Raw genomic sequence first — 27,507 nt, forward strand, 5'->3', positions numbered from 1 at the left:
AATAAATAAACTTAATAGCCTGTTGGGTGGTAATAAATGTTATTAGAGAAAAATAAGTCAGTAAATAGAATGTCAAGAGAGATTAGGGGGTTTATAATTTTAGGTAGGACCATCAGAGAAGACCTCTCTGCAAAGATGACTTTGAAATACAAACCCGGGAGCAGGGAGGGAGGGAGCCATGCAGAATTCTGTGGGGGAAGTGTATTCTAGGTAGCAAGTGCAGAGGCCCTGAAGCAGAAGCATGCCACATGTGTTCCAGAAACAGCATTCTAGAAGCAGCTGGGCCCAGTGCAGCTGGAAGGGGGCCAGGTAGGGAACTGTAATAATAATTAGAGCATCCAAAATGATGGTGGCTTGGACCAGTGTCTTAGTTACCTTCTTCTTCACTGTGACAAAATACCTGTCATCCACAACTCTGAGGAGGAAAGGTTTGTTTTGGCTCACAAATGGGTACAGGTTTCAGTCCATAGTCGGCTGGCTCCGAGGCAGAGTGGCATGGCAGAGGGTCCTGGCATAGGAGAAACAGCTCATGGCATGACAGTGGGAAGCAGAGAACTACCAACGGAGGAGGGAAGAAGACAGACTCTTCCAGGCCATGCCACCAGTGACCCACCTCCTCCAACCAGGCATCTCTTCCCATCTTCACATTTAGCTATAAACTCCTCAGTGGACTAATCCATTGATGTGGACTAATCTACTGATAAGCATTATGCTCCATGATCCAATCATCTCCCCAAAGGCCCACCTATGAATGCATGAGGCTTTGAAGGGACATCTAGAAATAAGCCATAAGACCCAGGAAGGTGTGTCAGTGGATGTGGTAAGAAGTGGTAAGATTCTGGATAGATCTGGGAAAGACAACAGTGTAAATGTAGGAGAGAGCATGAGAGAAAAGAGTCAAGAAGAATGGCAAGAGTTTTGACCTAAACAACTAGTGGGATGCAGTTGCTAGGTACTGAGATGGGGATCACGTTGGAGTAGTTGGAGAAGGCAGATCAAAACTGCATGTGGATCTAGGTCTGAGATGTCTAAAGGATATCCAAGGCAGAGACACTCATCTAGAGGTTCAGAGACTTCTGAACTGGAAATGTGCACTGGAGAGTCATCAGCACACAGTGACCTCTCTAAAGCAGATACATTAGACCATGGCAAGGGAGTAAATATAGAAAAAGGGGAGAATTTTGAGGACTGCATCTTACAACTCTCCAATGTTTGGAGGTCAAGGCAATGAGGAGGAACCAGCAAATGAATGGCCTGAAAAGTGAGGCAAATAAATCAGGACAAATGACTCACACAGGACGTGTAACAGCCTGAACTTCGGTAGTGCTCCCGTACCACACATTCCTTCTATTCTACTGAAACGTATTCAGAACATTCCTTATCCACTCCATATCTCTGATGCCCATCAAGAATTCACAGGACAGGGTGTTGGCAGAATCTATTACTTACTTCCCAAACCTACATTTAAACAAAAAAAAACTATAGATGTCAAATTTAATTATTTAGTTTCATTATTTATCAGGAAGAATAAGGCTATTAGCTTGACTATGAAATTTATGAAAGTAGGGCTGGGGATTTAGTTCAGCGGCACAGCGCTTGCCTGGCAAGTGCAAGGTCGTGAGTTCAGTTCCTGGTACTGGAAAACAAAACAAAAAACCCCCAGAAGTTTCTAAAAAAGGGGCTGGGGATTTAGCTCAGCGGCACAGCGCCTGCCTGGAAAGCTCAAGGTCATGAGTTCGAATCCCGGTACCGGGGGAAAAAAACCAAAAAAACCCAAAAAAGACAAAAACAAAAACAAAAAGAAATTTATGAAAGTAAAACATTTACTAGTAATATTAAAGTCTGCTAGAATTATGTCTGTCAGATGGGATTCATCTAATAATTGTTTACAAGTTTCTTTTGAGATCAGATAAAAAAATGAACACTCACTGGGAGAAAATAAAGAGATGGGTATGGGAACAAGTAAAGAATGAAAGCAGAATGGTGCTGAAAATATATTAGCTTAATTAAAGGGAAAGTTAGAGCAAATTCCTGGAAGGAAACTATAATAATCATTGTTAGGAAGTTACCCCTCAAATGTCAAACATAGGTGCCTGATTTAAGTTTTTTCTCTTTTTGGACTTTTGGGGCAAAAAAATGCTGCAAAAATGTCATAAACATGGCAAGAAGGAAATTGGTTAAATACAGTGTAAGATAAAAATGTTGAGTAATGTCCAGGTATGGTGGCACATGGTGCCACACACCTGTGATCCCAGCACTTGGGAGGTTGAGGCAAGAGGGAAGCTGTGAGTTCACGGCCAGCTGGGGCTACATAGTGAGTTCAAGGTCAGCCTGAAGTACATAGTAAGACACTCTCTCAAAAGAAAAAAAAAACTAATAAAAAAAGACCTAGAAGCACATTGTAGCATTATATGTAACCTATCCTTTTTTGGGGAGGGAGTGATGGGAAACGAACTCAGGACCTTCCCACTGAGCTACACGTCCAGTCTTCTTTATTTTTATTTTAAGACAGGGTCTTGCTAAATTGTTAAGTTGTCCAGGCTGGACTGGAATTTGCAATCCTCTTGTCTTAAGAGTCCCAGAGTACTGGCATTATAAGAATGTGCCACCACACATGGCTAAAATATCTTAACTTCAAAAAATCAAAATGCAAAAAAAAAAAATAATTTCGAGAAGTATATTAAAAAGTTAATGGACTCAGCTATAAAGAAAGATAAACTCGAGGCTTTTATGGGTAAATGGATGCAACTAGAGACCACAGTTATAAGTGAAATAAATCAGACTCACATATGTAAACATCAGACTGTCTCCCTAGTGTAAGAAACTGAAAGAGTAAATAAGATCCAAAAGGTACAATAGATATAGTGAAAGGAAAAGAAACTGCTCAAAAGGAAAGAACAACTGGGGTAGGGGCAAAGAGAAAAGAAGGAAGGGGAGAAAAGATATGTATATACACACAAGATAGTTAAGATAATTGCACTACTAATTTCTATTAGTTCATTGAAAGGAACAGTGAGTGCTTATACTGTTTGATCAATTTTGCATGCCTATATCTAGTAATCTGAGCAACTACTTTGAAGATAACAGTATGCAATTAATAACCATTGTTAATTTTCTATCATCTTGTTTTGAAATTCTGTATCACTTTTGTTTTTTTCTCCTTTAAAAAAAGGTAATGGAAGCTGGGCGTGGTGGCACACGCCTGTAATCCCAGCACTCAGGTGGCTGAAGCAGGAGGATTCTTGCAAGTGCAAGGCCAACCTGAGCTACAAAGTGAGCTCAAGACTCTGTCTCAAAAAAAGACAAAAAAAAAAAGTTAATGGAATAACAATGGGTGATTTTAATTTTCTTGATGCTATCAAATGTTTTCGACGCCGGGCGTGGTGGTGCATGCCTGTAATCCTAGCACTAGGGTGGCTGAGGCAGGAGGATCACTGAGTTCAAGGCCAACCTGAACTACATAGCAAGACCCTGTCTCAAAAAACATACAAAAAAAGCATAAACAAATAAAATGTTTCCAAAGTTTCTATGGTTAGTATTTTTGTAAGAAAACAAAACAAAAAATTAGAAGCTGCTAAAAGGCTAGTAGATGTCAAAGCCCAGTGAATGAAATCAAAGCAATTTCATCTAGCACTCTATTCAGAAGCTGAGGGCTACTGGGTATATCTCTATAAGGCACAAGAAAGGTTTTGGTTTGATTTGATTTTTATATAATCAATATGGGAAAAGCAGTTTTAATAGTTCTGGTTAGAAACCAATGTAATAAAATATTAACATAACAATATATCATTAAATTGGCAAAAAAAGCTTTAAATTTAAGAGTAAATGCTTGAAAGAATGTGGCTATTTATATATACATATATATTCTTATGTACTAAATTCTTATTTGTATTCATCTACATTTAGTAGTGGTACATTTTAACACTACTTTTTTATTTGTGGTTTTTCTCTGAGACAGCATCTTGCTATGCAGTCCAGGTTGGCTTGAACTCACTATCCAACCCCAGGCTGTCCTTGAACTCACAATTCTCTTGCCTCATCCTCCCAAGTACTGGGATTACAGGTATGCACCACCATATCTGGCTGCACAACCCTTTTTAATGCAATGTAGCAACACATGAAGAATCATACAATGTACATATTCAAAATGGTACAGGCATTGTGTGGAAAAGTTTGTCAGCTTCTTATAAAACTAAGCATGTGACAACTCTATGAGTCCCAAGAATTGCACTCCAGGCAATTATTCCAGAGAAATGAAAACTTACGTTTACACAAAAATCTCTACATGTTTGCTCACAGCAAGTTTATGCAAAATAGCCTTAAACTGGAGATAATCTAAGGTGTCCTTCAAAGAAAGAGTGGCTAAACCAATCATGGCTATGAAGCAATAAAAAGGAACTACTGATACATGCAACAACTTGTATAATCTCCAAAGAATTATGCTGAGATCCTAAGAAATCATGCGCTGTGATTCCACTGCAGGAACACTTTTGCAATAACAAAATTATAGAAATGGGAACAGATTAGCAGTGGCAGAAGTAGGGCTGAGGGAGGTGTGGATCTAAAGGGGCAACTACAGGGATCCCCATGATGATGAAAATGTCTTCTTGACTGTAAAAATGTCAATATTCTGGTTGTGATATATATAGTTTTGTCTGATGTTACTATTGGAGGAACATCGAGAACTTGGGATCTCTCTACATTATATAAGAATTTTTTTTTTTTTTTTGGTCTTTTTGAGACAGGGTCTCACTACACAGTTCAAGCTGGCCTTGAACTCACTTTGTAGCCCAGGCTGCTCTCGAACTTGCAGTGATCCTCCTGCTTCAGCCTCCCAAACGCTGGGATTACAGGTGTACGCCACCACGCCCGGCTTATTTTATAAGAATTATATGTATAGTGCCAGGGATGTAGCTCAGCAGCATAGAGCCTGCTTGGCAGGTGTGAGGTCCTGAGTTCGATTCGTTTTTTTTGTTGTTGTTGTTGTTTTTTTTTTTTTTGGTTTTTCTCCGGTACTGAGTTCGATTCTTAGTGCAAAAAAAAAAATTATACGTACAATGATCTCAACATAAATCTACTTACTAAAAAATGAACATCTTCTTTTGGTCAGCTATCCTAGGTCTGGAAATCTGTCCTAGGGATATAATTAAAAAGAAGAAAAAAATGTTGAATGTAGTACATGTTCACCAGTGTTATTTACAATAGGGAAAAGAAATGGTCTAAGGGTCAAAACAGGAAACTAGGTAAATCATGACATAGCTGAGAATTAGCCAGTTGATGTAGCAATAAAGAAATGTTCCTTGAAAAAGGAGGGTTCAAAATTTTGGCACACTATGACGGCTCCATCAAGGGGACTGGGTATATCACAAGTTTTAATAGTAGTACACTACGAAATTTTAGCAGAAATGTTTGCCTTCCCGCAGACTCTTATGTGAGGTTGTTACATGGTTTTTATATGCCTGGGGGGGGGGTGGGAAGGAATAACATCAAAGGATAGTTGCAAACGTCAGCGTCCAATAAAAAGTTCTTTCAATTTGCCCCTCCAGCAGTCGCGCAAGTTTCCTTTTCAGATTCCTTCCAGGCTTTGACCAAAGATGCACACGAGGGCCCCCAAAAACCCAGCCCGGAGTGGGTGCGATTAGGCACCGGTCGCCCCTACAGCCCCACCCCAAGACCTTATCAGGAATCCAGGGAAGGGGGATGAAAGGGAGGCTGCTGCCCAGAAGTAATGACCATTCCAAGGTCACAACAGAGAGCCCAAGGGGCTCGGGCTGGTCCTGGACTCTCCAACTCTGACTCCGGTTGCCTTCTCTGCCCCACGCCATTCGCCCCGTACAGATCCACGACCCCACAGCTCCCAGAGGCTCGGCGGCAGCGACTCCCACATTGCAGGGTGGCGACTGCCAAGATCCCCGCTCCAAGATCAGTTTCATCACACCTCCTCCAGGGTCAAAGACCCTCATACGCCTCACCTTTTTTCGCCCTCTCAACCCAGCTTTTCCCGACTCCGGGAAGAACCGGGAAGAGAAGGCGGAGGGCAGCGAGGCGCCGCCTCATAAATACCATGGTCGGGTCCCGCCCTAAAACGTCACTTCCGCCCGGCGGCAACATGGCGGCTCCCAGGCCCTGCCACGCAGACTTCCGCCCGGCGCTGAGCCTGAGGGCTGGTGGAGGGTCGCGTCGGAGGTGAAGTGACGCGCGGTGTGGAGCGGCTGCCCATTTGCGTCCCAGCCTGGAGCCCGGCTGGTGCGGGGCTTGAAGAGAGGGTAGGTGGCAAGCGAAAGGTTGTACCGGGGTGATCTGGGAGCCTTGCCACGTGGGAGGGGAGGGGAGGGGAGGGGCCGAAGCGCGGCGGAGCAACGCACCGCCGGGGAGGGGGCGGGAGCCACGTGGGTGGGGTTCCGCTCGGACCCGCGTAGGTCTTTTGGAGTGACTTGGTTGTCCGTTCTTCTCCCAGGCGACATGTCAGAAGGAAACGCCTCTGGCGAGTCCAGCACTCCAGGAGGGCCGCGACCCCTCCTGTCCGGATCCCGGGGTCTTATCGGGCGGCGACCCGCACCCCCTCTCCCTCCGGGCCGCCTTCCCTCCATGCGCTCCAGGGACCTCACCCTCGGGGGAGTCAAGAAGGTACCTGACGGCGCATATCTAAACAGGCACAACTATCGAATTCCAGACCTCACAGATTCAGCTCCAGTACTTGCAGGGCCTACTGTGTGCCTCTTCAACTTTGTCCCCAGACTTACACCTACCCCTCTAAAGATTCCAGGGGGCAGTAGCCTACTTTCAAGTCTGGATACTGGGCACAAGGTGTTCAGGTGGTTCAGAGTTAGTTGAAGGGCAGCGATCCTAACTAGCTCAAGACTTTCAAAGGCAACTCAAGCAGTGCTTATTTGCTTTTTTTGAAGAGGAGGGGAAGGTTCGAGACGGTCTCGCCTTGTAGTCCAGGCTGGCTTCAAACTCGCAGCGATTGTCCTACCTCAGCCTCCCAAGTCTGGGATTGCAGGCATAGGCCACCATGCACATCTTATTTGCTTTTATTGAATGTTTTGGATATGTTTCCTGCCTATGGAATTAGGCAGGTTTCAACTTCACTTGTGATTTGAGGATTCAGAATTCACGGATAAGAGTTTGCACACCTCTAATATAGTGTATCTTGAGTCCTAGGCATGGCATTAGAGAGTCTGTGCCCTCTGTCGTTATGTACATGTAAAGGGAAAGGTAGAATGACAGACACGTGTAAAGTGACCAGCTTTTTAAAGACTTCACTTGGCCTTGAAAACTTCTGGTGACAGTCTATGTTATCGGTTAGTGAGTCCTACCTAATCTCATCTGTCTTCCTTACTTAAACTTTCCTGCTAGAATTGTTTCCGTGAGATACTGACTGGTCAGTCTGGATAGCATTTTGAAGATGAGAGGTGAGATTAGATCAGCTCCTTTGCTTTGGAATTTGGTAGTCTCTCCTGTCAAGGGGCGGACCTAGGCTGCTAGTTAAAATGGTTTGAATTCCCCTTGGGTGTATAACTCCACTGCCTCCAGGGCATGATGGTCCTCCCTGGACACCAAACCTGTGTCTGTAAAACTGACTAGAGTGTGGAATGTGCAGAAGAGAGCTGTGGTGATATCCATTGGGAGTTTTAATTTTCCTCTGTACTTTGGGGTCAAAACTTAGCAAATCAGTGACTCCTGTGTTTTCCTTTCAGAAAACCTTCACCCCAAATATCATCAGTCGGAAGATCAAGGAAGAGTAAGTAGTTAGGTCTGATGAACACTTGCCCCTTGCTTACTGAATTTGGGACTTTGGAGAAATAACTAGTTGTGTGGCTCAGAAATTCAAATTTGTGTCTCTAGTTCATTTCACTAGTAGTTTTTAGCCCTGACTCCCAGATGATTGTAATGTGCAAAGGTTTTGTGTGTTGGTCTTTTTTTTTTTTTTTTTTTTTTGTCTTTTTGAGACAGGGTTTTGCTATGCAGTTCAGGCTGGCCTTAAGCTTACTTTGTAGCCCAGGCTGGTTTTGAACTCTAAATTATCATCCTGCCATAGCCTCCTTAGTGCTGGAATTACAGGCATGTGCCACCACACCCGGCTGTGATGTGCAAGCTTTAAAAAACACTAATACTTGAGGCTCCATGTATTAGTCAGTATTCTGTTGCTGTCACAAATATATGGAATAATCAACTTATTAAAGAGAAAAGGTTTGTTTCGGCTCAGTGCTGAAACTTTCGGTCCATGATTGGTTGGCCTTGTTGCTTTGGGGACAGTAGCAAAGTAGCATATAATGGTAGAGCATGTGGCAGAGTGAAGCCCATCTGGGGGACTAGCAACAAAAGAAGAGGGCTCCACTCTCGCCTTCAAGGGCACACCCCATGACTGGAAGACCTCCTCCGGTGCCCCGCCTCAACGTTTTTACCACCTCCCAGTAGTGCCAAGCTGGAGACTTAAGGAGATGCTTAAGATCCAAACTGCAGGAGTCCACCTTTAGAAACTCATTTAATTATGATTTTTCAGTGGAGTGGATTGATTTACAGAGTTAAGAGTCATTAACTTAAATAAAGATGGGTCCTGCTTTCCCTTAAATTCCTTTTTTTTTTTTTTTCTTTTGTCTTTTTGAGACAGGGTCTCATTATACAGTTCAGGCTGGCCTTGAGCTCACTTTGTAGCCCAGGCTGGTGTTGAACTTGTAAAGATCCTCCTGCCTCAACCTCCTGAGTGCTGGGATTACAGGCGTGAACCGCCACGCCCCACTTCCCTTATATTCCTGAATGTAAACATTCCAACTTTACTGCTTTGAGGCAATGAAAAAATAATCCAATTTTGGAGAAGAAGGTAAAAGTAAAGCAAACTAAAGAACGTTTGACCATCAAAGAAGTGAGAAAAGTGCCAGATCAGGATTGGCTTCACTCCTCTTGGTGTTCTTATTATCTCATAAACTCTGCTTAGTAGGGTGAGAGAGTATGGTCAGTTTTCTGAGGCACAGGGAGCGGGTGGCTTCCTTTCATTCCTTTTCTTTTCCAGGCCTAAGGAAGAAGTAACTGTGAAGAAGGAAAAGCGTGAGCGGGATAGAGACCGCCAGCGGGAAGGGCATGGACGAGGCCGGGGTCGCCCAGAAGTGATCCAGTCCCACTCAATTTTTGAGCAGGGCCCTGCAGAAATGATGAAGAAAAAAGGTACAAGCAAGTGGGTTCCAGTTCAGACAGCCTGAGAGGATAAGCGTGAGGGAATTGCAAGCTCCCTGTTTAGTTGCCCTTGGCTGTTGCTCTCTTCCTTACTTATCCTTAGTAAACAGAGCGATTTCCCCCAGGGAACTGGGATAAGACGGTGGATATGTCGGACATTGGACCCTCTCATATCATTAACATCAAAAAGGAGAAGAGGGAGACGGATGAAGAAACCAAGCAGATCCTGCGCATGCTGGAGAAGGATGACGTAGGTGCCAGGAGGTGGGGGGCTTTCATGTGGCCACAGAAGAGAGGGCTTCTGGAGAGCTGGGTCGGGGGAGGGCGAGCTCCCTGGTGCCCTGGAATCCTGGTGCGGAACCAGTTGGAACCTTTAGCTAGAAGAGGACTGAGGTGAGCTGAGCCAGGTACATGTGCCGACAGGCTGTGTGACCACAACTGTTCTCTGGCAGTTCATCGATGACCCTGGACTGAGGAATGACACGCGAAACATGCCTGTACAGCTACCACTGGCTCACTCAGGGTGGCTTTTTAAGGAAGAGAATGAAGAACCCGATGTTAAGCCTTGGCTGGCTGGTCCCAAGGAGGAGGACATGGAGGTGGACATGCCTGCTGTGAAAGGTGTTTTGTGTTAGTTATTTTCTCTCCCTTTCCATGACTGCCCCAGGAAACCCTCTGAGACTTCTGCTCACGAGCAGCTCCTTGTTCGTTCTATCTCTTAAAATACAGGAGCTAAACAAAGACACATATCCCACCCCCACTCCCCAGAGTGTTCATGTAATAACATGACTCTGGACCCAGCCTCAGATGTCCTTGTTTTTTAGTCTATCTACCCCAGTGGTACTAAGCATTGAACCCAAGGCTTTTGCACTCAGCTACATCCCCAGTCATTTTTATTTTGAGATAGGGTCACTAAGTTGCCCAAGCTGGGTTTGAACTTGGGATCCTCCTGCCTCAGCCTCCCAGGATGCTGGGATTACAGGCATGTGCCATCACACCCAGGATAGATGTCTCATTTTAGAAGAGTTACATGCCACTGGAATGTGCTCTCTCTTGCCCCTCTCCAGCTTCCTGGCTAAATAACGGAGGGATAAATTGTGAAGAGATGGCATAGATGATGGCTACTATGATGTCTTTCTTTTGTTTCACCGGAGCAGTGAAAGAGGAGCCACGAGATGAGGAGGAGGAGGCCAAGATGAAGGCTCCTCCCAGGGCAGCTAGGAAGACCCCAAGTCTTCCAAAGGATGTGTCTGTGGCCGAGCTGCTCCGGGAGCTGAGCCTCACGAAGGATGAGGAGCTGCTGTTCCTCCAGCTGCCCGACACCCTCCCAGGACAGCCGCCCACTCAGGATATCAAGCCTGTCAAGACAGAGGTGCAGGGCGAGGATGGACAAATGGTGGTCGTAAAGCAGGAGAAAGACCGGGTATGCCCAGGAGCAAGTTCTGGGAAAACTCGGGGCAGGGCCCCCAGGAACAGAAGCTGACCTGGACGGGATGGGGGCAGGGGGACGGGGACGAGCTGCCCAAGCTGAGATGAGCATAGTCGGCACTTGTTCTTAGCACGAGTAAGTCTTGACCTTGCACTTCCAAGCCCAGTTGTGTGTGTGTGTGTCTATGTTTGCTTTGTGAAACTCATATACCATCACTCAGCTTCAGCAGTTGTCTGTATTTTGTCTCTTTGGGGAGCCCATTCTGACCTCTGCTGCCCATGCCCCTCTCTGGGAGGTAGGATGGGCTTCATTCATGAAAGAGGGAAAAACTAACTCCTCACACAGTTGCCATCCCCTGCTTCTCCCCCCAGGAAGCCAGGCTGGCAGAGAACTCTTGTACCTTGGCTGACCTGACTGAGGGCCAAGTTGGCAAGCTGCTCATCCGCAAGTCAGGGAAGGTACAGCTCCTCCTGGGCAAGGTGACTCTGGACGTGACCATGGGAACCACTTGTTCCTTCCTGCAGGTGCGAGCTGGGGCCCAGGGAGAGGCTGTGGGCAAGGCTGGGAAGGGGCCAGCGCTATGGGAGGTTGGGCAGTTCTTGACCACATCACATGAGTCACAGAACTCAGGCTGGGCATGGTGTTGTGGTTGTCATTGCTGTCTCTTGTCCATTGGCAGGAGCTGGTGTCTGTAGGCCTTGGAGACAGTAGGACAGGGGACATGACAGTCCTGGGACACGTGAAGCACAAACTTGTCTGTTCCCCTGATTTTGAATCCCTCTTGGATCACAAACACCGGTAAAATGAGCAGATGGAGGAGGGTGGTGACTGTGCCCACGGCTGCCGCCTGCTCCAGACATTTTGTTCTTGAATCCACGTGACCCAGAAGGGGCCTGTGGAGCCCACCCACTTCAGCCTTTGGCAGCCATTGCCTCAGTTTCCCCCCCACCAGGGCCCACGCAGCTCCCTCCTCTGGCAACTGTGAACTGTACAGTGACCTTCCCGCAGCATGGATACAGATGGCTTGTCCTTGCTGCTGGGGACCTGTTCCTGCTATTTATTTTTATATTTATGTCTTAATCTCAGTTGACTGCATCTTCCCAAGGTAGGTTTCATAGGTTGCTTGTCGTGGGGCCCTTGGGCTGCAGAGCGGGGAGTGATGCGGCTTCTGCTCCCTCCTTCCCAGAGGCAGGCAGGAGAGAGAGCAGGGTGGAGTCTTGAGACCTGAACACTCAGCCCCAGCTCATTGATTCCTTGTTCTCAGCCCTTGGACAAACTACCTAACCTTTCTGAGCCTCATATTCCTCATCTGACAGAAATGGGACAATACCTACCTCACAGAGTTGGTTGAGGATCAGGTGGAATATTGTGGATGAAAACTCCTTGCACAGGCCGCACTTACACCCATAGGCTCTCAATAAACATAGTTTTCTCTTTCCTTTGCCTGAGTCTATTTTCAAACAAAGTGGACACTCTAAGAATCTCCGAAGAAATGCCTAGAAGCCAGGGATGGTGGCGCATGCCTGTTATCTCAGTACCCTGGGAGCCTGAGGCAGGAGGATCACAAGTTTAAGACCAGCATTAGCTATTTAGAGACCCTGTCTCAAAAAGGAAGGGCAGGGGGTGTAACTCAATGTGAAGGTCCTGAGTTTAATCCCCAGTACTACCCAGTAACAAAGAAATGATGCCAGCTGCTCATATTCCCACTTTCGTCCCTCATTCTTAGTGTGTGTCTCATCCCCACTCTGCGCCCGGTGCTTCACAGAGTCAGGTCCGCTCTTCTGAGCCTTTTGTCTCCCTGTTACTCTGAACCAGGTACTTCCTGTGTGCCTTACTGGCCATAGGATCTATAGGAAGAAATCAGAGACGCCATCTATCACCTGCAAAAGCCTTTGGGTGATGTGACCAGGACTCATCTCCTGCACCCCTACCCCACAGCAAGTAGCCAGTACTCTTCTGGCTTCTGTTGAAATACTTCTTGAAGGAAACCTGTGGCCACTCATAGGATGTTCTCACTACACTTCAGTCAGATAGTGCTAGGAAAAAAAAATCAAGGCTTTTGTTTGAGAGAGCGTCTCACTATGTAGTTTAGGCTGGTCTTGAACTCACTAGATAGCCCAGGCTGACCTTGAACTCAGTGATCCTCTTGTACTTCTCTTGCCTCAGCCTCCCAAGTGCTGGGATGACAGGCATATGCCACCATGCCCAGCTAAGGTAAGACTTCAGAGATTGACACTTGACAGGTGACCTCTCACTTTGAAAGCTTTAGCAGGTGTGATGGTACATGCCTGTCATTCCAGTTACTCAGGAGGCTGAAACAGGAGGATTGCTAGTTTGAGCCCAGCCTAGGAAATTTAGTGAGATCCTGTCTCAAAATTTAAAAGTGCTGAAGATACATTACTCATTACTCCCTGGGTTCCATACCTAGTACTGCATGCATAAATAAATAAATAAATAAAAACTTTGCATTTGAAAAGCACCTCTTTGTCCCCTATCCTAGCATCACCAGGTCTGTCACTTAGTGTGGCTCCCAGTCCCCAGTGCCAAGCTTACCATGGAGCTTACAAGTCTGCAGTCTTACTTCCTTGACCAGCTTGCTACACTCTGTGTGGTCCCTGGAGGAGCAGCTTGTCTTCCTGTCCCTTGTGGGTAGGGCTGAGACATTGGGGGATAGAACAAAGCTGCACTAGCAGTGTTCGGTGGTGGGTGTCACGTGGATGGCACTGCTCCCACTATTGTGTCTTAGCCAGCTGCCTCTGCAACAGAGATGGAGCCCAGGTCCAGCCAGCCATGCCTCTGACTGCCAGGTGGGCCCAGGGCTCTGGGTACAGCTTCCTTTGGTATGACTTTTCGTCTTTGTGCTCCTCCAGCCTGCTATCTGGGGCTTCTGCAGAGCTTCACTACATTGTCTTCTCTGGAACAAAAAGCTGTGCAGCTGTATTGGATGGTGTCCTGGTCTTTCCTCAGGACAGAGGATTTGGAAGTATGTGCCATGGAAATTCTTTTGGTCTGAGACAGCTCTGGGTTTCAGCCCTTTGTTCTGTCAGTGTACTGCCTGTGGGTCTCCATTGTAATTTTCTTGGTTTTTTTTTGTTGTTGTTGTTCAGAAATACCCTTCTGCTTTTTTGGGGTTAACCCAATGGCCTTGTGTCATTAGATGTTGGCTATTTTGCAGTCTTTAGTTCTTTGAGTCTTCAGGAAAACCTGAGTCCTTTATGTTTATTTCACCATCTCAAATGTCTTGGGAGCAAGCCTAGGACTCTTAGCAAATAGAGTCCTCACTGACCCTCATTTGCCAATTATATATCATCAATAAAAGTGTGGAAAAAAGTTGAGCCAAGTCTTTTTTTGACTGAGTCACTGAAACATAGATTTCTACCAACAAGTATGTGCAAATAACGGGCGAAAAGCCCAAAGTCAAATTCATATGTGGGTGCAAATGGATGCAAATGTATTACTACCTGCATCTGTGTATGTACATTTTCTTAGAAACAGAACGATAGATAGGCTTGTTCATTTCTTTACATGAGTAGCTGGGCTTTAGAGTCAGACTTGGGTTTGGATCCAACTCCAGAAGAAAAATTATCCTCCCTAAGCTCAGCTTTATTTCCATAAGGGTAAGGTAATAGCTGTTAAGAAAATAGTGTTTCTTATGGAGTGAACATGAAGTGTTTATTTGATGCCAGATAAGTGCCTGTAAAAATATGATCACAAATAACAGAAAAGTAGAATGACAGTGACTTAAGCAATAAGGATGTTTACCATGTAACAATGTCTGCAGATACAGGGTTCAATAACTGAGTGGCAGCCAAAGTGTCATCAGGATTTTCTTGGATCTGTTTGCCTGTGTGTTACAAAATGGCTGCTGTAGCTCACAGCATCATTTCTTCAGATGACAGTGGACAAAGCTGTACTAGTCCATTTTTGTTGCTGTATTAAAATACTTGAGGCTGGATATTCAAAAAGGAAGGTTTATTTAGCTTGCAGTTAGGGATGCCCAAGGGCATGGTGCCAGCATCTGCCAGCTCTGGTGGAGACCTGGTTATATCACAACATGGCAGATGGCATAATGATGGTGGCACATGGGAGGGGAGATCACATGGCAGATGACAAGCCAGAGAAGGATAGAGGCCAGGCTTGCCCTTTTACAACAACCTGCTCTGAGAACTCCATGAGACCAACATTAATCCCGTCTGAGGGTGACAATCCACTGGGAACCAACTCTGTATATGAACCCTTGGGGGACGTCTTGTTTACCTTTCTCTCATTGCTGAGACAAAATACCTGATGCCTAAAATTAAAGAAGGGAAGGTTTATTTAGCTCACAGTTGGTAGAAGTTTCAGTCCATAGTTGGCTGGCTGTAGAGTAGCACATGGCAGAGGGCAACAATTCATGGAAAACAGCAAAAGCCACAAGAGCAAAGGGGAGGAGCCAGCCTCTTTTTGTTCTGGCTACTCACCCTAGGGCGAGTATAGCACTCACACCCCCATCCCAGCACTAGACAATGAACCAATCACAAACTCTAGATTCAGCTGCCTCTGAAAAGCCTGTCCCTCTTGACCTCATGAGGCTTTAGGGGGCCACCCAGACACAAACCCTAAGGGACAAACAACAATAAACCACTGTAAAACCCAAAGTGTAAGGATGGGCAGCAATAAGGGAGCTCTCTCCTCGCTCTGCTCTTACCAGGGAGAAGCAGCCTTCAGGAGCCCCAGCTGACCTGCCCAAATCTATCGAGCTGGGGGCACAGCAGCTGTGGGACCAGTACTGGCAGAGGGGAGACACTGACAGGTACCCTTGGCCCTGGGCACACTGTGGCCTGTAAGACTGGGTTTTATTAGTAGGAAAATTGGTGTGGCACTTAGATGATTCTTGATAGCAGCCAACATTGCTTTAAGAACATTGTAAAATCATATAGTACATCTGGGTGGAATTTTTAAATGCTCAGTCACCATTTATAAATCAAGTAGTTTGAACATCTTAGTCCATATTCTTTTTTTTTTTTTTTTTTGGTTTTTCTCCGGTACCGGGAACCGAACTCACGACCTTGCGCGTGCCAGGCAGGCGCTTTTGCCGCTGAGCTAAATCCCCAGCCCCTTAGTCCATATTCTTTCACACACCAAAGTTTTGTGTATTACATATACATTGTATGCTGCTTTTGATCATGTATTCCATCTCATTCGAAAATATATGGTAGCTGGGTGTGGTGGTGCCTGCCTGTAATCCCAGCACTCTGCTGAGGCAGGAGGATCACTGTGAGTTCAAGGCCAGCCTGTACTACATAATGAGACCCTGACTCAAAAAGAAACAAACAGGAAACAAAAAAACATGGAATCAGGAGTGGTGGTACACACATGAACTCCCAGCACAGGAGAGTAATGTGGGAGGACACATAGTTCTTTTAAATTACTGAGCATCTCCTTCCAGATGCTTGAACATTAGCAGAAAGATTACAGAGACCAGCTTTTCATTATTTCAGACCTATGATCCAACTGAATTGAGCCCTCAACGCTAGGCTCTTTAAAGGAAACAGAGGCTTATTTCTTACACGTAGTGCTCGGGAGTTTGGGACCAACCAAGGCAACATAGCAGGACCCTGATTCTTTAGAAAATAAAATTTTAAAAGAGGGTGGCCAGAGATATAGCTCAGTGACACTTCATCTGCCTGGCAAATGCAAGGTCTTGAGTTCAATTCCCAGTACAAAAAAAAGGGAAGTGGAAGGCAGCTGGGTGGTGGTGTAAGACAGGTGCCCTTTGAGGCAGGAACTTGTGGGACCAGGGGTGAGAGACAGAAGCAGGGGACAGGGGCTTTTAGTTTGGGGCCGCTGTAAGGACTTTGGCTTATCTTGCAGTGCGGGGATGACCCTGAGCTACATCCCCAGCCCTTTGTTTTAGTTTAGGACCACTTTTCACTAAGCTGCCTAGGCTGGTGTTATGGTTGATGCACTGTGTCAACTTCAGGAATCTAGAGGCCTGGCTGAGTGACTCAGCACTTCTGCAACTTGGGGTGAAAAGGACATGCCCTTACTGCTCTGAGATGTTGATTGTGTCAATTTCAGAAGTTTAGAAGGTTAATTAAGTGACTCAGCAGGGAGCCAGGGTCCTCACTTTGTATTTCTTGTGAGCCTGTGCAAGAGGAGGGCATGGAGACTATGTGAGTGCTGCACGCCCCCTGGGTCGAGGTAGCCTGCTAACAATATAAGGGAGGAAAAGAGGCTTGCTCCGTCCCCCACCTTTTTGCTCTTGCTGCTTTTGCTATCTTCTAGTATGAACTGTTACCCTTTGTCATGTGCCACTCTGCCTTGGAACCAGCCAACTATGGACTGAAATCTCCACAAACTGTGAGCTAAATAAACCTTTCCTTCCTTCATTTTGGACATCAGGTATTTTGTCTCAGAGATAAGAGAGAAAAGTAGCCAAGACAGCTGGGCTTGAATTTACATTTGCAATCCTGCCTCAGCCTCCCAAAGTGCTGAGATCATTCTCAAATGGGGAGCAGAGGCAAACCCCCTGCATAGGTTTCAGAAGATCATTGATTTAGCTGCTGTGTTGAGGTACAGGCAGAACAAGTCTACCAATCCAGGGCTGCTACAGTCAGCCACACCACAGATGGTGTGGCAAGGGTGAGGGTGATGATGGGGGTGTGGGGAAGTAGTAAAATATTTATTTTACTCAAGATGTTTATTTTGAAAGTTGAACCAGCATGAGCTGCTAATGGATTATTGTAGGTGTGAGAGAAGAATCAAGCTCACTTTAGTCAGCTGTGGTGGTGCACGCCTGTAATCGCAGCACTTGGGAGGCTGAGGCAGAAAGACTTCTGCAAGTTCGAGGTCAGCCTGGGCTACATAGTAAGTACAAGTTTGGCTGGGTGGTGGTGTAAGACAGGTGCCCTTTGAGGCGGGAACTTGTGGGACCAGGGGTGAGAGACCGTAGCAGGGGACAGGGACTTTTAGTTTGGGCCCACTGTAAGGACTTTGGCTTCATCTTGCAGTATGGGGATAGAACCCAGGGAACTACATAGCAAGACCTTGTCTCTATAAAAAAAAAAAAGAAAAAAGAATCAAGCTCACTTCACAGCACAATGCCTAGGACCACCCCCCCCCAACCACTCCTCCCCCAAAAGCTTTGCTAACTGGTTGTGGTGGTGTGTACCTGTGATCCCTTGTGACAAAGGGAGAGAGCAAGGAACATTAGGTAGCTAATGGATGGTAATTAGGAGGGGGAATTAGGAATATTACCATCCTCGGAATATTGCATTAGGAATATTGCTATTCAAGAGGCCAAGAAAGGAGGATCTCTTGAGTTCAGGAGTCCATACAAACGTGGGAAACAAAGCAAGATTCTGTCTTGAAAAAAAAAAAAAAAAAAAGCTTTGCAGAATCTGTGACTTTTTGAAGGCTTTTGATAGATTTTGCCCTTGAAAATGTTTGTACCAATACACATGCCCTCAGTGGTGGACTTGTAAAATTAAATGTGTAATCAGGGTTTCCTTTTTATGCAAACCAATAGACAGCGCTCAGAGAGACCTGTCCTGTGCTGACCTGATCCTCCGGATAGCTACCTAATGTTCCTTGCTCTCTCCCTTTGTCACAAGGTTAGATGGCTAAGGGCACCTAGCTCCCTGTCAATTGTTTTTTTCTCAAACTTGTTTTTGCCCTTTGTGTTCACTCCTTCAATTACATACTAACAGTCGTGTAAATTAATAAAATATGATGAGCACTAAAAGAAAGTTATTTCTGCTGAAAATATGGTAAATACCTAATTTTAAATAATTATATAAATTGATGAAATTTGAGTGCCAAAGAAAGAGTCTTCATTTCTGTGGAAACTAGGGAAATGCTTTGGAAAGACTCAACAAAGATAAGTTGCTGAAAAATATTGTTGAATCAAATTTAGGAAAGATGAATATCTAAGGACAGGAGGGACATGGACGTCCAGGGTGTATCTGCCCCAAGATTGCATCACGAGATCTGGGGTGCTTTGACTTCTTGTTCGGCTTTCAGAGAAACCAAACTGATGATCTTAGTGCCTGTTGTGGGTGTGTAGGTTCCGTGGGATGCCAATCAGTGGCCCATTCTCAAAGAAAAGGACACGTCCCTGCACCGACGAATGTTCTTATGTGTGTTAAGTTGATCTCTCTGTCTCCTCTCTTTCTCTCTCCCTTACCTGCCCAGTATTGAAGCCAGGTTCTAGCACATGCCAGATGCATGCTTTATCTCTGAGCTGTGCCTTCAGCCCCATGGATACATTTCTCTGAGTCAAAGTTTGTTCAGTCTAGAAGACCATGTGGGCCCTTCCATGACCTCATGTCCCCCTCTCCAGTCTCCTCCTGGGTCCTCCCACTGAGCCACACAGGCCTTGCCACTTGTGTCACGCAGTAGGCAAGCTCCAGCTCTAGGGCTTTTGCATTCTTTTTCCCCCTGCCAGAATTACCATCCTCGGATACCTGTTTTTGTTTTTTCGAGACAGAGTCTCACTGTGTAGCCCAGACTGGCCTTGAACTCTCAGCAATCTTCCTGCCTCAGCCTCCCAACGGCTGAGATTACAGACATGCACCACCATGCCCAGCTTTCCCAGACATCTTGTTTCCTGAAGTCCTTCATTCCTCTGAGACTCCCTAGCTACCTTACATATATTAGCAAACTCCCATCCCCAACTTTCCTTATGCTTCTTTTTCTGCACAGCATTTGTCATCATCTGACCTGTTTCCTTTTGTATCTGATATTCCCATGAGAACACAAGCTAGAATACAGGTAGTTTTTTTTTATTTATTTTTATTTATTTACTGCTCACTATGTAGTTCAGGCTGGCCTTGAACTCATTATGTAGCCCTTGCTAGCCTCTACACCAGTCTAGAATAGTGATGGTTTTATGCCTGACTGTTAGCCCCAGGCCTAAAGTAGTTCCTGGCACATAACACAATAGACACCCAAATAAGTATTCATTGAAAGAATGAGGTTAGCTGGGCGTGATGGCACATGCCTATGATCCCAGCACTCAAGAGGCTGAGACAGGAGGATTGCCATGAGTTTAAGGCCAGTCTGAACTACATAGCGAGACCCTGTCTCAATTAAAACGAAAAAGGCGGGATGACTATCATATATGAATGTGTTAAATGTGTGTTCAAGATTCAGTAACTACATTTCTGCACAAATATGTAAGAAAGAAAGTTGATTTGGCTGGAAAGTTTTTTAGCTTCCTCCAGAGATAAGAAAAGATCACGCTGACCTTTACATAGGGCTTTGAACCAGTCCAAAGTGCAGTCCTTGTGACTTCTGCTAGTGATGGCACAACTGGCTCTGGGGTTGTACATGCTTGTGCTGTGTATGCTTATAAATGTCCAAGGGGATTAGACCTCTCCAGAATTGCTACAGAGAGATGCCTTTGGGACCCCATAATCCTAATAACTCCTTTGAAGTAAAAGTCCTTGGCTGATGATCTTTTTGGTTGGAGTGGGTCAAATGGAGGTAACCTCCACCTAAAGGTGTCCTTGGGGGGTTTTGGATTCACTGCCACCTTGATGTGGCTAAGAGATCAACCATGCTTAGCCTGCTCCTGGGTTCTTATCAAAACTGAACACCTGACAAATTGTGTGATAACACATACCCATCAAATCTGTGACTGATTCTCTTATTTGGGGTGGGTTAACTAAGATTCAACAACTAGCCATGTGGGTGCATACCTGTAATCCTAGCATTGAGGGAAGCTGAGGCAGGAGGACTGCCAGTTTGAACCCTGCCTGGGCAACTTTGGTGACTTAGTCAGACCCTGCCTTAAAAAGGGGGTGGGATGGGCATGTAGCTCAGTGCAAAGGTCCTGGGTTCAGTGTTCATTCTCCAGACACACACACACACACACACACACACACACACACACACACACAAGCCATGTGGAAGGGCCCAACCTGCGTCTCCTATCAGAAACGGTACACTCCAGTACCTTGACCTGCCTCAGGGGCATTGCCAGTCTGTGGAAGCTCTCCTTTGGAGGAAGTTTATTCACCGTCTCAAAGTGCAAAGCAAAGCTACCAGCTCAATGAGGTTCTCAATCCACAGAGGTTCCCCTACATGCCAGACCCTGCTTCACCAATGTTTGGCTGAGCTCAGCCTGTGGTTACATATGCCAGCCTGGGCTACATAGAGTTCAAGCCTAGCCTGGACTACATAGCAAATCTTGTCTCAGCCACAACCCCCACCACCCACACCCAAAAAAAAAAAAAAAAAAAAAAGGCAACTAGGTCACGAGGGCTCCGCCCTCATGATTGGATGGATTTCAGGAGTGGTTTTATAAAAGCAGCTTCTCTCATGTTCATGTTTTCTCACCCTCTCTTGCCATGTGGTACCCTTTGCCATGATAGGACACAGCAGGAACCCCTCATCAGATGCAGGCCCTGCAAACTCGGACATCCTGACTCCAGAGCTGTGAAAAATAAATTAATTTCCCTTATAAATTACCCTTTCTGTAGTACTCTCTCTTTATTGTGTTATTTTTCCTGTTCTTTTATTTTTTATTTTTAGCATTCTCTTATTACAGCAGAAAACAAATGAAGACAACATCCATTGCTTTTTCCTGGTGCATATATGTTAGTGTCTTTGTTTTCTATTACTGTAACAGAATAGCTGAGACTGTATAATTTATAAACAAAAGAGAGTCATTTTGGCTTATGGTTTTGGAGGTCCAAGATCTTGAGATCAGCATCTGGTCAGCACAAAAAGGAAAGGCAGTGGGCCTGAGCAGTGTGTGAGACTAAGGGGAGGTGCTCCCTTGCTGCTGTAGAATAGTCTAATCTACTCTTGAAAACTCCATTCCTGTGAGAACTAATCCAGGGGTCAGGTGGTCTCTCTCCTCCTTGCCTGTCCTCACCTCTCCTTGCCTTACCTCCCCTTGCCTCTCCTTGCCTCTGTCTCTCCGTCTCATCTCTATCTCTTGTCTCTCCTGCTTTCTCCATCTCTGTACGGAAGATCAAAACCGGGGCCTTTGCACTGAGCTACATCCCCAGCCCTTTAATTTTTTTTAAATTTTGAGACTGTATCTTGATAAATTGCCTAGGCTAGGCTTGAACTTGTGATCCTCCTACCTCAGCCTGCCAAAACGTTGGGATCACAGGCATATGCCACCATGCCCATATTAATCCAGTCTCTTGAGATAGATAGTAATCCATTCATAAGAACAGTGCCCCATGACCTAATAAAAAGCCTATTTCCCAATGCCTCCAAAGTGGGAATCAAAACTTAAATCATGGGGACAAACTGTATCCAAACCACTTCAGTAAGGCACTGTAGTAACTGAATGACTTCTCAGAAAGGGATTGCTTCCTCTTGGCCACTCTCTGAGTACTAATCAGGAAGAAAAGGTGAGTTGGCAAACTGGGCACTCTGGAGAACCAATGGTGTGGTTCCAGTTCAAGTTCAAACTGGCCTGAAGGCCAAGTGTGGTGGTGTGTGACTGTAATCCTAGTGCTTGGGAGGCTGAGGCAGGAGGATCCTTGCAAGTTTGAGGCCATCTTGGGCTACAAAGTGAGCTTGAGACCAGCCTGAACTGCATAGTGAGACCCTGTGTCAAAAAGACAAAAAACAAAACAAACAAAAAAGTGGCCTGAAGAATCAAGAGACCAATGATGTAGTTCTAGACCAAAGGCTGGCAGGGTCAAGACTCAGGAAGAGCAGATGTTTCAGTCTGAGTCTGAAAGCAGGAAAAAGTGTGGCCTCAGACTCATGCTAACCCTCTGGCCAGGTTGAAGACAGGTAAGAATTTGGATTTAGATTTAGATTGTCTGTCTGTCCCTCCCTCCCCCCTGGAGATTGTATCCAGACTCCTGTGCATTCTAGGCAAGCACTCTACCACTGAGCTACATCTCTTCTTATTTTATTTTGAGAAAGTGACTCATTAAGTTGCCTACGGTGGCCTCAAATTTGTGATCTTCCAGCCTCCTGAGTAGTTGGAATTACAGGGATGTGCCACCCACAACGTGTGGCAGGGATCTCTCTTAATTGAGGGAGAGTCAGGCCTTTTGGTTTATACAGGCCTTTTTTTTTTTTTTTTTTTTTGGATGAGGCCCAACCACATTAGGGAAAACTTCCTCAGGTACCAATATAAATGTTAACAAAAACACTCTCAAAAATATCCAGAGGAGCTCTCATGGCACAATTGGTTGGTGTGTGGTATTTATATAACGAAAATACCTGGATTGTTTGACCAAGTATCTGGACATACTGTGATATCAAATTGACACTTAAAATTAGCCATCATAGTTGCTTACTTCTGGTGGTCATTTTAGTGGTTGTGAACTACCTCATTGTGGTTTACTGTCCATTTCTCTAACCAATAATGATAATTGCTTATTAGCCATTTGTATATCTTCTTTGGTGAAAGGTCCAGTGATTTTTTTTTTTTACCCATTTAAAAATTTTATTTGTCCTTTTGTTGAGCCTGATATGTTTTTTCTTGTGAGCTCATGTCTACTGATGCTTTTTATGTGGGAAATTTGGGAACTTGGCTAAGGGAATATTTCTTCTGGGAGGATTTATATTTAAATCTGCCAGGAATCCAGAGCTATTACAAATACAGGTCCACTTCAAATTGAAATTTCTAGGCCAGATAATTTCCTGCCCTTAATTTTTCTGTGCCTTTGATGAGCTTATTTTCTAAACAACAACAAAAATAAAATGCATGGTCAGAATGGAAGTATTTACAAGGATGAAGGGCTAGAGTATTTGAAGTTTGGCTGCCTGAATATAGGGAAATCCAGACTGAATATAGTTCCAGGTCCACTTTGATGTCAGGTAACGGGCACTATCACTGGTTATATGTCAGTTTGAACGGATTAAGAAATGCCTAGAAGCACCATAAAGCACAGTTCTGGGTGTGTCTGTGGATCACTGACAAACTGAGGGAAGACCCAGCTGGATGTGGGTGACACCAACCAATAGGCTGCTAGCCTCGATGGAGTTGAAAGGGAAAGAAGCAAGTGTCTCCGTTTTGGAAGAGCTCCAGTCTTCACTATTGCCTGTGGACGTTTGTCTTCAGTTTCTCCAGCTTTCCAATGCAGACTGACTTGGACCAGTGACTGTGCAGGGAGTTCCAGGCCTTCGACCCTAGGACTAGTGCTTCATCCGTGATCTCTCCTGCCCCGAGGCTTCCATCTTCTTTTGCTGAGCAGCTGCTGGATCCTCTGGATTTCCAGTACACAGCCATTGTGGAGTCTTCACTCCTGATCCTATGGTTGGCCATTGTGGAGTCTTCTGCCTCGGATCCCATAAGCCTACCTAATAAATCCCCTTGGTCAATGGGCTCCATCTCTAGCGGCCAACAGTACCAGAAATTGGCATCTGGCCTGCAGATGGGGCTTTCTGCATGGGGGATTGAGGGCAGTCTTCTCTGAAGGCACAGTAGGGTTGACTGGAGCCCGGGTGAGAAGCCCGGACTCTTGTGTTTAAGACCAGGAGAGCCAGGGTGGCCAGAGCAGGAAGGGTGGGCCTTCTCTCAAGGGTGTGCTGCGCGGCCCCCACTCAGGCCCCTCCCCCACGCGGTGGGCGGTGGGCGGGGCCCGGCACCGGAAGTCGTTATTGGAGGCTGGGCGCGTGGGACGAACCGAACGGGACCTCGCTGAGGGCGCAGGTGAGGGCCCGAGGACGGAGGGCTCGTGGGCTCCTGGGCGCGGGGTGGCGTGTTATTGCGACGGACATAGTGGGCGGGACCCTGAGCAGAGCGGGTGGTTAGGGGAAAGGCACTTTTCTGTCAGGTGTGAAGAGAATGGGGTTTGCCTTTAGGGGCTTCGCCTGCAGTCTGCCCTGGCCCGCGCTCCCGCGCCGCAGGTTTGAGAGGAAGGTGGGCCCTGCCCTGTGGAACCTCACCTTCTCGGGTAAGTGTGTCTGCCGCGCCCCAGGAAATGTGGAAGTCTCTGAGGGGAGGGCCTCAAATCTGTAAAAGTGATGGTGAGGGTGTGGGAAGGGTGGAGAAAGAAGATTCTAGAAGGCCTGTGTCTGGTGGGTGTTACACATCTCTCAGGAAAAAATACAGCGAATATTTAAATTAAAGAAAAAAAAAAAAACAATAAAAGCTGTGCGTGGTGGCCTATGCCTGTAATCCCAGCTCGGGAGGCTGAAGAGGGAGAATCTCCGTGAGTTTGAGGCCAGCCTGGGCCACATAGCAAGACCCTGCCTCAAAAAGACAAAACCACAAAAATGGAGAAGAAAATGCAGTGCAAGGCACACTGCCATGAATCCTCCCCAGATACTGCCGTTGGCTTCAGGTACGCTTATCCCATTGCCCTGCCACTTTCTGAAGCAGTTGTGGCCAGTTCTGAAGCAGTCTTGCCCGTTTCTAAAGCAGTGCCTTTCGTTACACTAGTGTGGCTGCCCTCATGGCTTGAGTCGATTCCAAATGTGCAGCTTCCATATTTGTTTTGACTTTGGGAAAGAGCCAGAAGTCACAGGGTTCCAGATCCAGTGTTTGGAAAATTTGGTATGTATTTACACTGCCTCAGCCTCCCGAGTGCTGGGATTACAGGCCTGTGCCACCGTGCCCCGTGTATCCCATTGTTCTTGGCGGTACTTTTTTTTTTTTTTTTTTTTTTTTTACCAAAATAAAGCCTTTAAGCATTCACTGTATTTTTTTATCACCCCTTCCTTGTACCAGTTAGGCAAACTGATTGTCTTGGACTCTTGCATGGGCCTACAGAGATGTAAGGGAAGAGTCTAGGCTCACTAAAAAAAAGAAAAGAATTTTATCAATGAAAGGGAGAGCTCTGTAGCCTTGAGAAGGGAAGCATAGCCAGGCCTTATAGCATAAAAGAAGGTAGGTTAATTTAAAAATAACTATAAAATTGATTTAGGAGTTGTGTGTTATTTTCTTCATATGCACAGCCTGATTTGTTTGTAGCTGCTACTGTACTGCAGACAGGTATTCAAAAGTTGAGAATAGGCTTACTTTTTAGTTAAGAAAGATTCTTTGTCAAGAGTGGTGGCACATGCCTGTAGTCCCAGCTGCTAGGGAGGCAAAAGCAAGAAGACTGTAAGCTCAATGGCAATCTAGGAATTTAGAGAGACCCTGGTCTCAAAAATAAAATAATAGGGGCCCAGAAAATAGCTCAGTGGTAGAGCTCATGTTTAGCAAGCCTAAGTCCCTGGATTGGATCCTAAGCATAAAGGAAAAAAAAAAAAAGGTTCTTCGGAGATCTGGTCATAATCAGAGGAGACCCTTAGATTGGAAGTCTTGAAATTTGTAGGTTTCGGGCTGGAGATATAGCTCAGTGGCATAAGCACCTGCCTGGCAAGCACAAGGTCATAAGTTCGATCCCCAGTACTACAAAAAAAAAAAAAAAAAAAAGAAATTTATAGGTTTTAAAGAAATTTTGAAGAGGCCTTACAAGCCTTGGATTTGGGAAGTTGAGGTGGAGAAGAGACTAATCCCTAGTTACCTCTGGGAGAGAAGATGTTACTTAAATGGAACCTGGGAGACCCAGCAAATATTATGGACTCAAAGTAAATGGCTTTGTACCCTAGAGACTTCTCTCCTGTTGGAGTTTAGAAGAAGAGTTTTATGGGAAGGACTTGGATATAGATTCACAAAGGCAATGAAAGAGATTAAGCTGATGAGTTTAATGTATAGGCTGGGGAAAAAGTAGGACTCTGGTATAGGAGGGACAAAACACCCATAAATATTTGTTGACAAGTTAACTATAAACATTTTTTTCTTTTTCTTTTCTTTTCTTTTGGTACTAGGAATCAAACTCAGGACCTTGCACTTGCCAAGCAGGCGCTCTGCCACTAAACTATATTATATACCTGGCCCTTATTTATTAACCAAAATCACCCCCATATATAAAATTACTTTCCTGTATAACAGGTGGTTAATTTATAGAACTCATTTTTTGAGAGGCTATTTGGGTAGAAAATGTAAGTTTGTGAGGAAATTGGAGGCGGGCTTGTGTCTCTATGAGATTATAATGGAAGGTGTTTAGAATTTTCCAGGCTCAAATACCAGCTTTTAAAATGAATATGTTGGGGGCTGGAGATTTAGCTCAGTGGCACAGCGCCTGCCTGGCAAGCGCAAGGTCGTGAGTTCGATTCCTGGTCCCGGAAGAAAAAACCAAAAAAACCAAAAAAAAACCCTAAAATGAATATGTTATAGAAGGCTGGTATATCACTGGCAAAGTAACTGTTTTTTATGCTTTGTGAGTTTGTCCTTCTTGAATGAAAAGGAAAATACTTGGGAATATAATTTTTTTAAATTGCTGTAGGTACTTAACCAGAACAGGTTCAACACCTGGTCTAGAGATTTTCCATGGATCCTGTCCGCCCACCATTCAGGGGCTCTGCTCCTGTCCACCCATCTCAGTGTGTACGGATGCCAGGCTGTTGGCCACAAGCTCCCAGACCTTTGAACCTCGCTCTGGGAAGAGCAGCACCTGTAGGCAGAGGCCATGTGTTTGGAAAGCCGGAGGTACCCAGCACACAGAATCAGCCAGCACAAAGGGTAAGAGCACATCTGGTTGCACAAGAGTATCATACAGCTTACTTTCTGATCAGAGAAAGTAATGGATTTCAAAATGCTTAAGAATCTAGGAAGCCCTGTACAAAATCAAGGCATTTTTTGGTTTGTTTTCAACAAATAATTGTTTCTAACAAATAATTGTTTCTTACCGACATACAGTTCAAATCCTAAAATTGTGAGTCTAGAAAAGTACTTCATAAAACACTAGATGGATGTGGATAAGCACTTTAGGTCAGTCCTCTAGTTCAGTTTGTCCATCTGTACATCTATTCATCCATCCATAATTGAATGCTTTCTGTGGTATGGCCTGTTGTTTTTGAGTGTTCAGGTTTTCACCATGTTTAGACTTCACCATGATATTGGCAGTAGAGCCTACATTTTTTTTTTTTTTTTTTTTGGTTTTTCTCCG

At 45.3% G+C, this 27,507-nt stretch overlaps 2 protein-coding genes across 3 annotated transcripts in view; both read left to right on the plus strand.

Annotated features, from left to right (window-relative positions):
* The first annotated feature begins 6,093 nt into the window (after positions 1-6,093).
* Polr3d (polymerase (RNA) III (DNA directed) polypeptide D, 44kDa) lies at positions 6,094-12,042 on the plus strand. Its single transcript, XM_005373655.2, has 9 exons — positions 6,094-6,266; positions 6,458-6,627; positions 7,701-7,744; positions 9,014-9,165; positions 9,300-9,424; positions 9,627-9,795; positions 10,332-10,597; positions 10,975-11,127; positions 11,283-12,042. The coding sequence occupies exons 2-9, from the start codon at positions 6,463-6,465 to the stop codon at positions 11,403-11,405; spliced, it is 1,197 nt and encodes a 398-aa protein (XP_005373712.1). The 5' UTR covers positions 6,094-6,266; positions 6,458-6,462; the 3' UTR covers positions 11,406-12,042.
* A 10,459-nt stretch (positions 12,043-22,501) lies between these two features.
* Positions 22,502-27,507, plus strand: part of Piwil2 (piwi-like RNA-mediated gene silencing 2) — an 81,805-nt gene continuing 76,799 nt past the window's right edge. For both annotated transcript variants that reach the window (XM_005373656.2, XM_013513815.1), the window contains exons 1-3: positions 22,502-24,221; positions 24,374-24,465; positions 26,845-27,080. In XM_005373656.2, coding sequence (XP_005373713.1) covers positions 26,889-27,080 — 192 coding nt within the window. In that variant the 5' untranslated portion in view covers positions 22,502-24,221; positions 24,374-24,465; positions 26,845-26,888. The remainder of the gene's footprint in view (positions 24,222-24,373; positions 24,466-26,844; positions 27,081-27,507) is intronic.

This window comes from Chinchilla lanigera, unplaced genomic scaffold, assembly GCF_000276665.1.
Source record: "Chinchilla lanigera isolate Chin_1 unplaced genomic scaffold, ChiLan1.0 scaffold00002, whole genome shotgun sequence".
Classification (NCBI taxonomy): Eukaryota; Metazoa; Chordata; class Mammalia; order Rodentia; family Chinchillidae; genus Chinchilla; species Chinchilla lanigera.

Excerpts from the sequence above, each read along its gene's own strand:
- Polr3d (XM_005373655.2), top strand. The coding sequence starts at position 6,463 with ATGTCAGAAGGAAACGCCTCTGGCGAGTCCAGCACTCCAGGAGGGCCG. Across the intron at positions 9,166-9,299 it reads AGAAATGATGAAGAAAAAAG|GGAACTGGGATAAGACGGTG; the intron begins GTACAAGCAAGT and ends GATTTCCCCCAG. Across the intron at positions 10,598-10,974 it reads TAAAGCAGGAGAAAGACCGG|GAAGCCAGGCTGGCAGAGAA; the intron begins GTATGCCCAGGA and ends TTCTCCCCCCAG.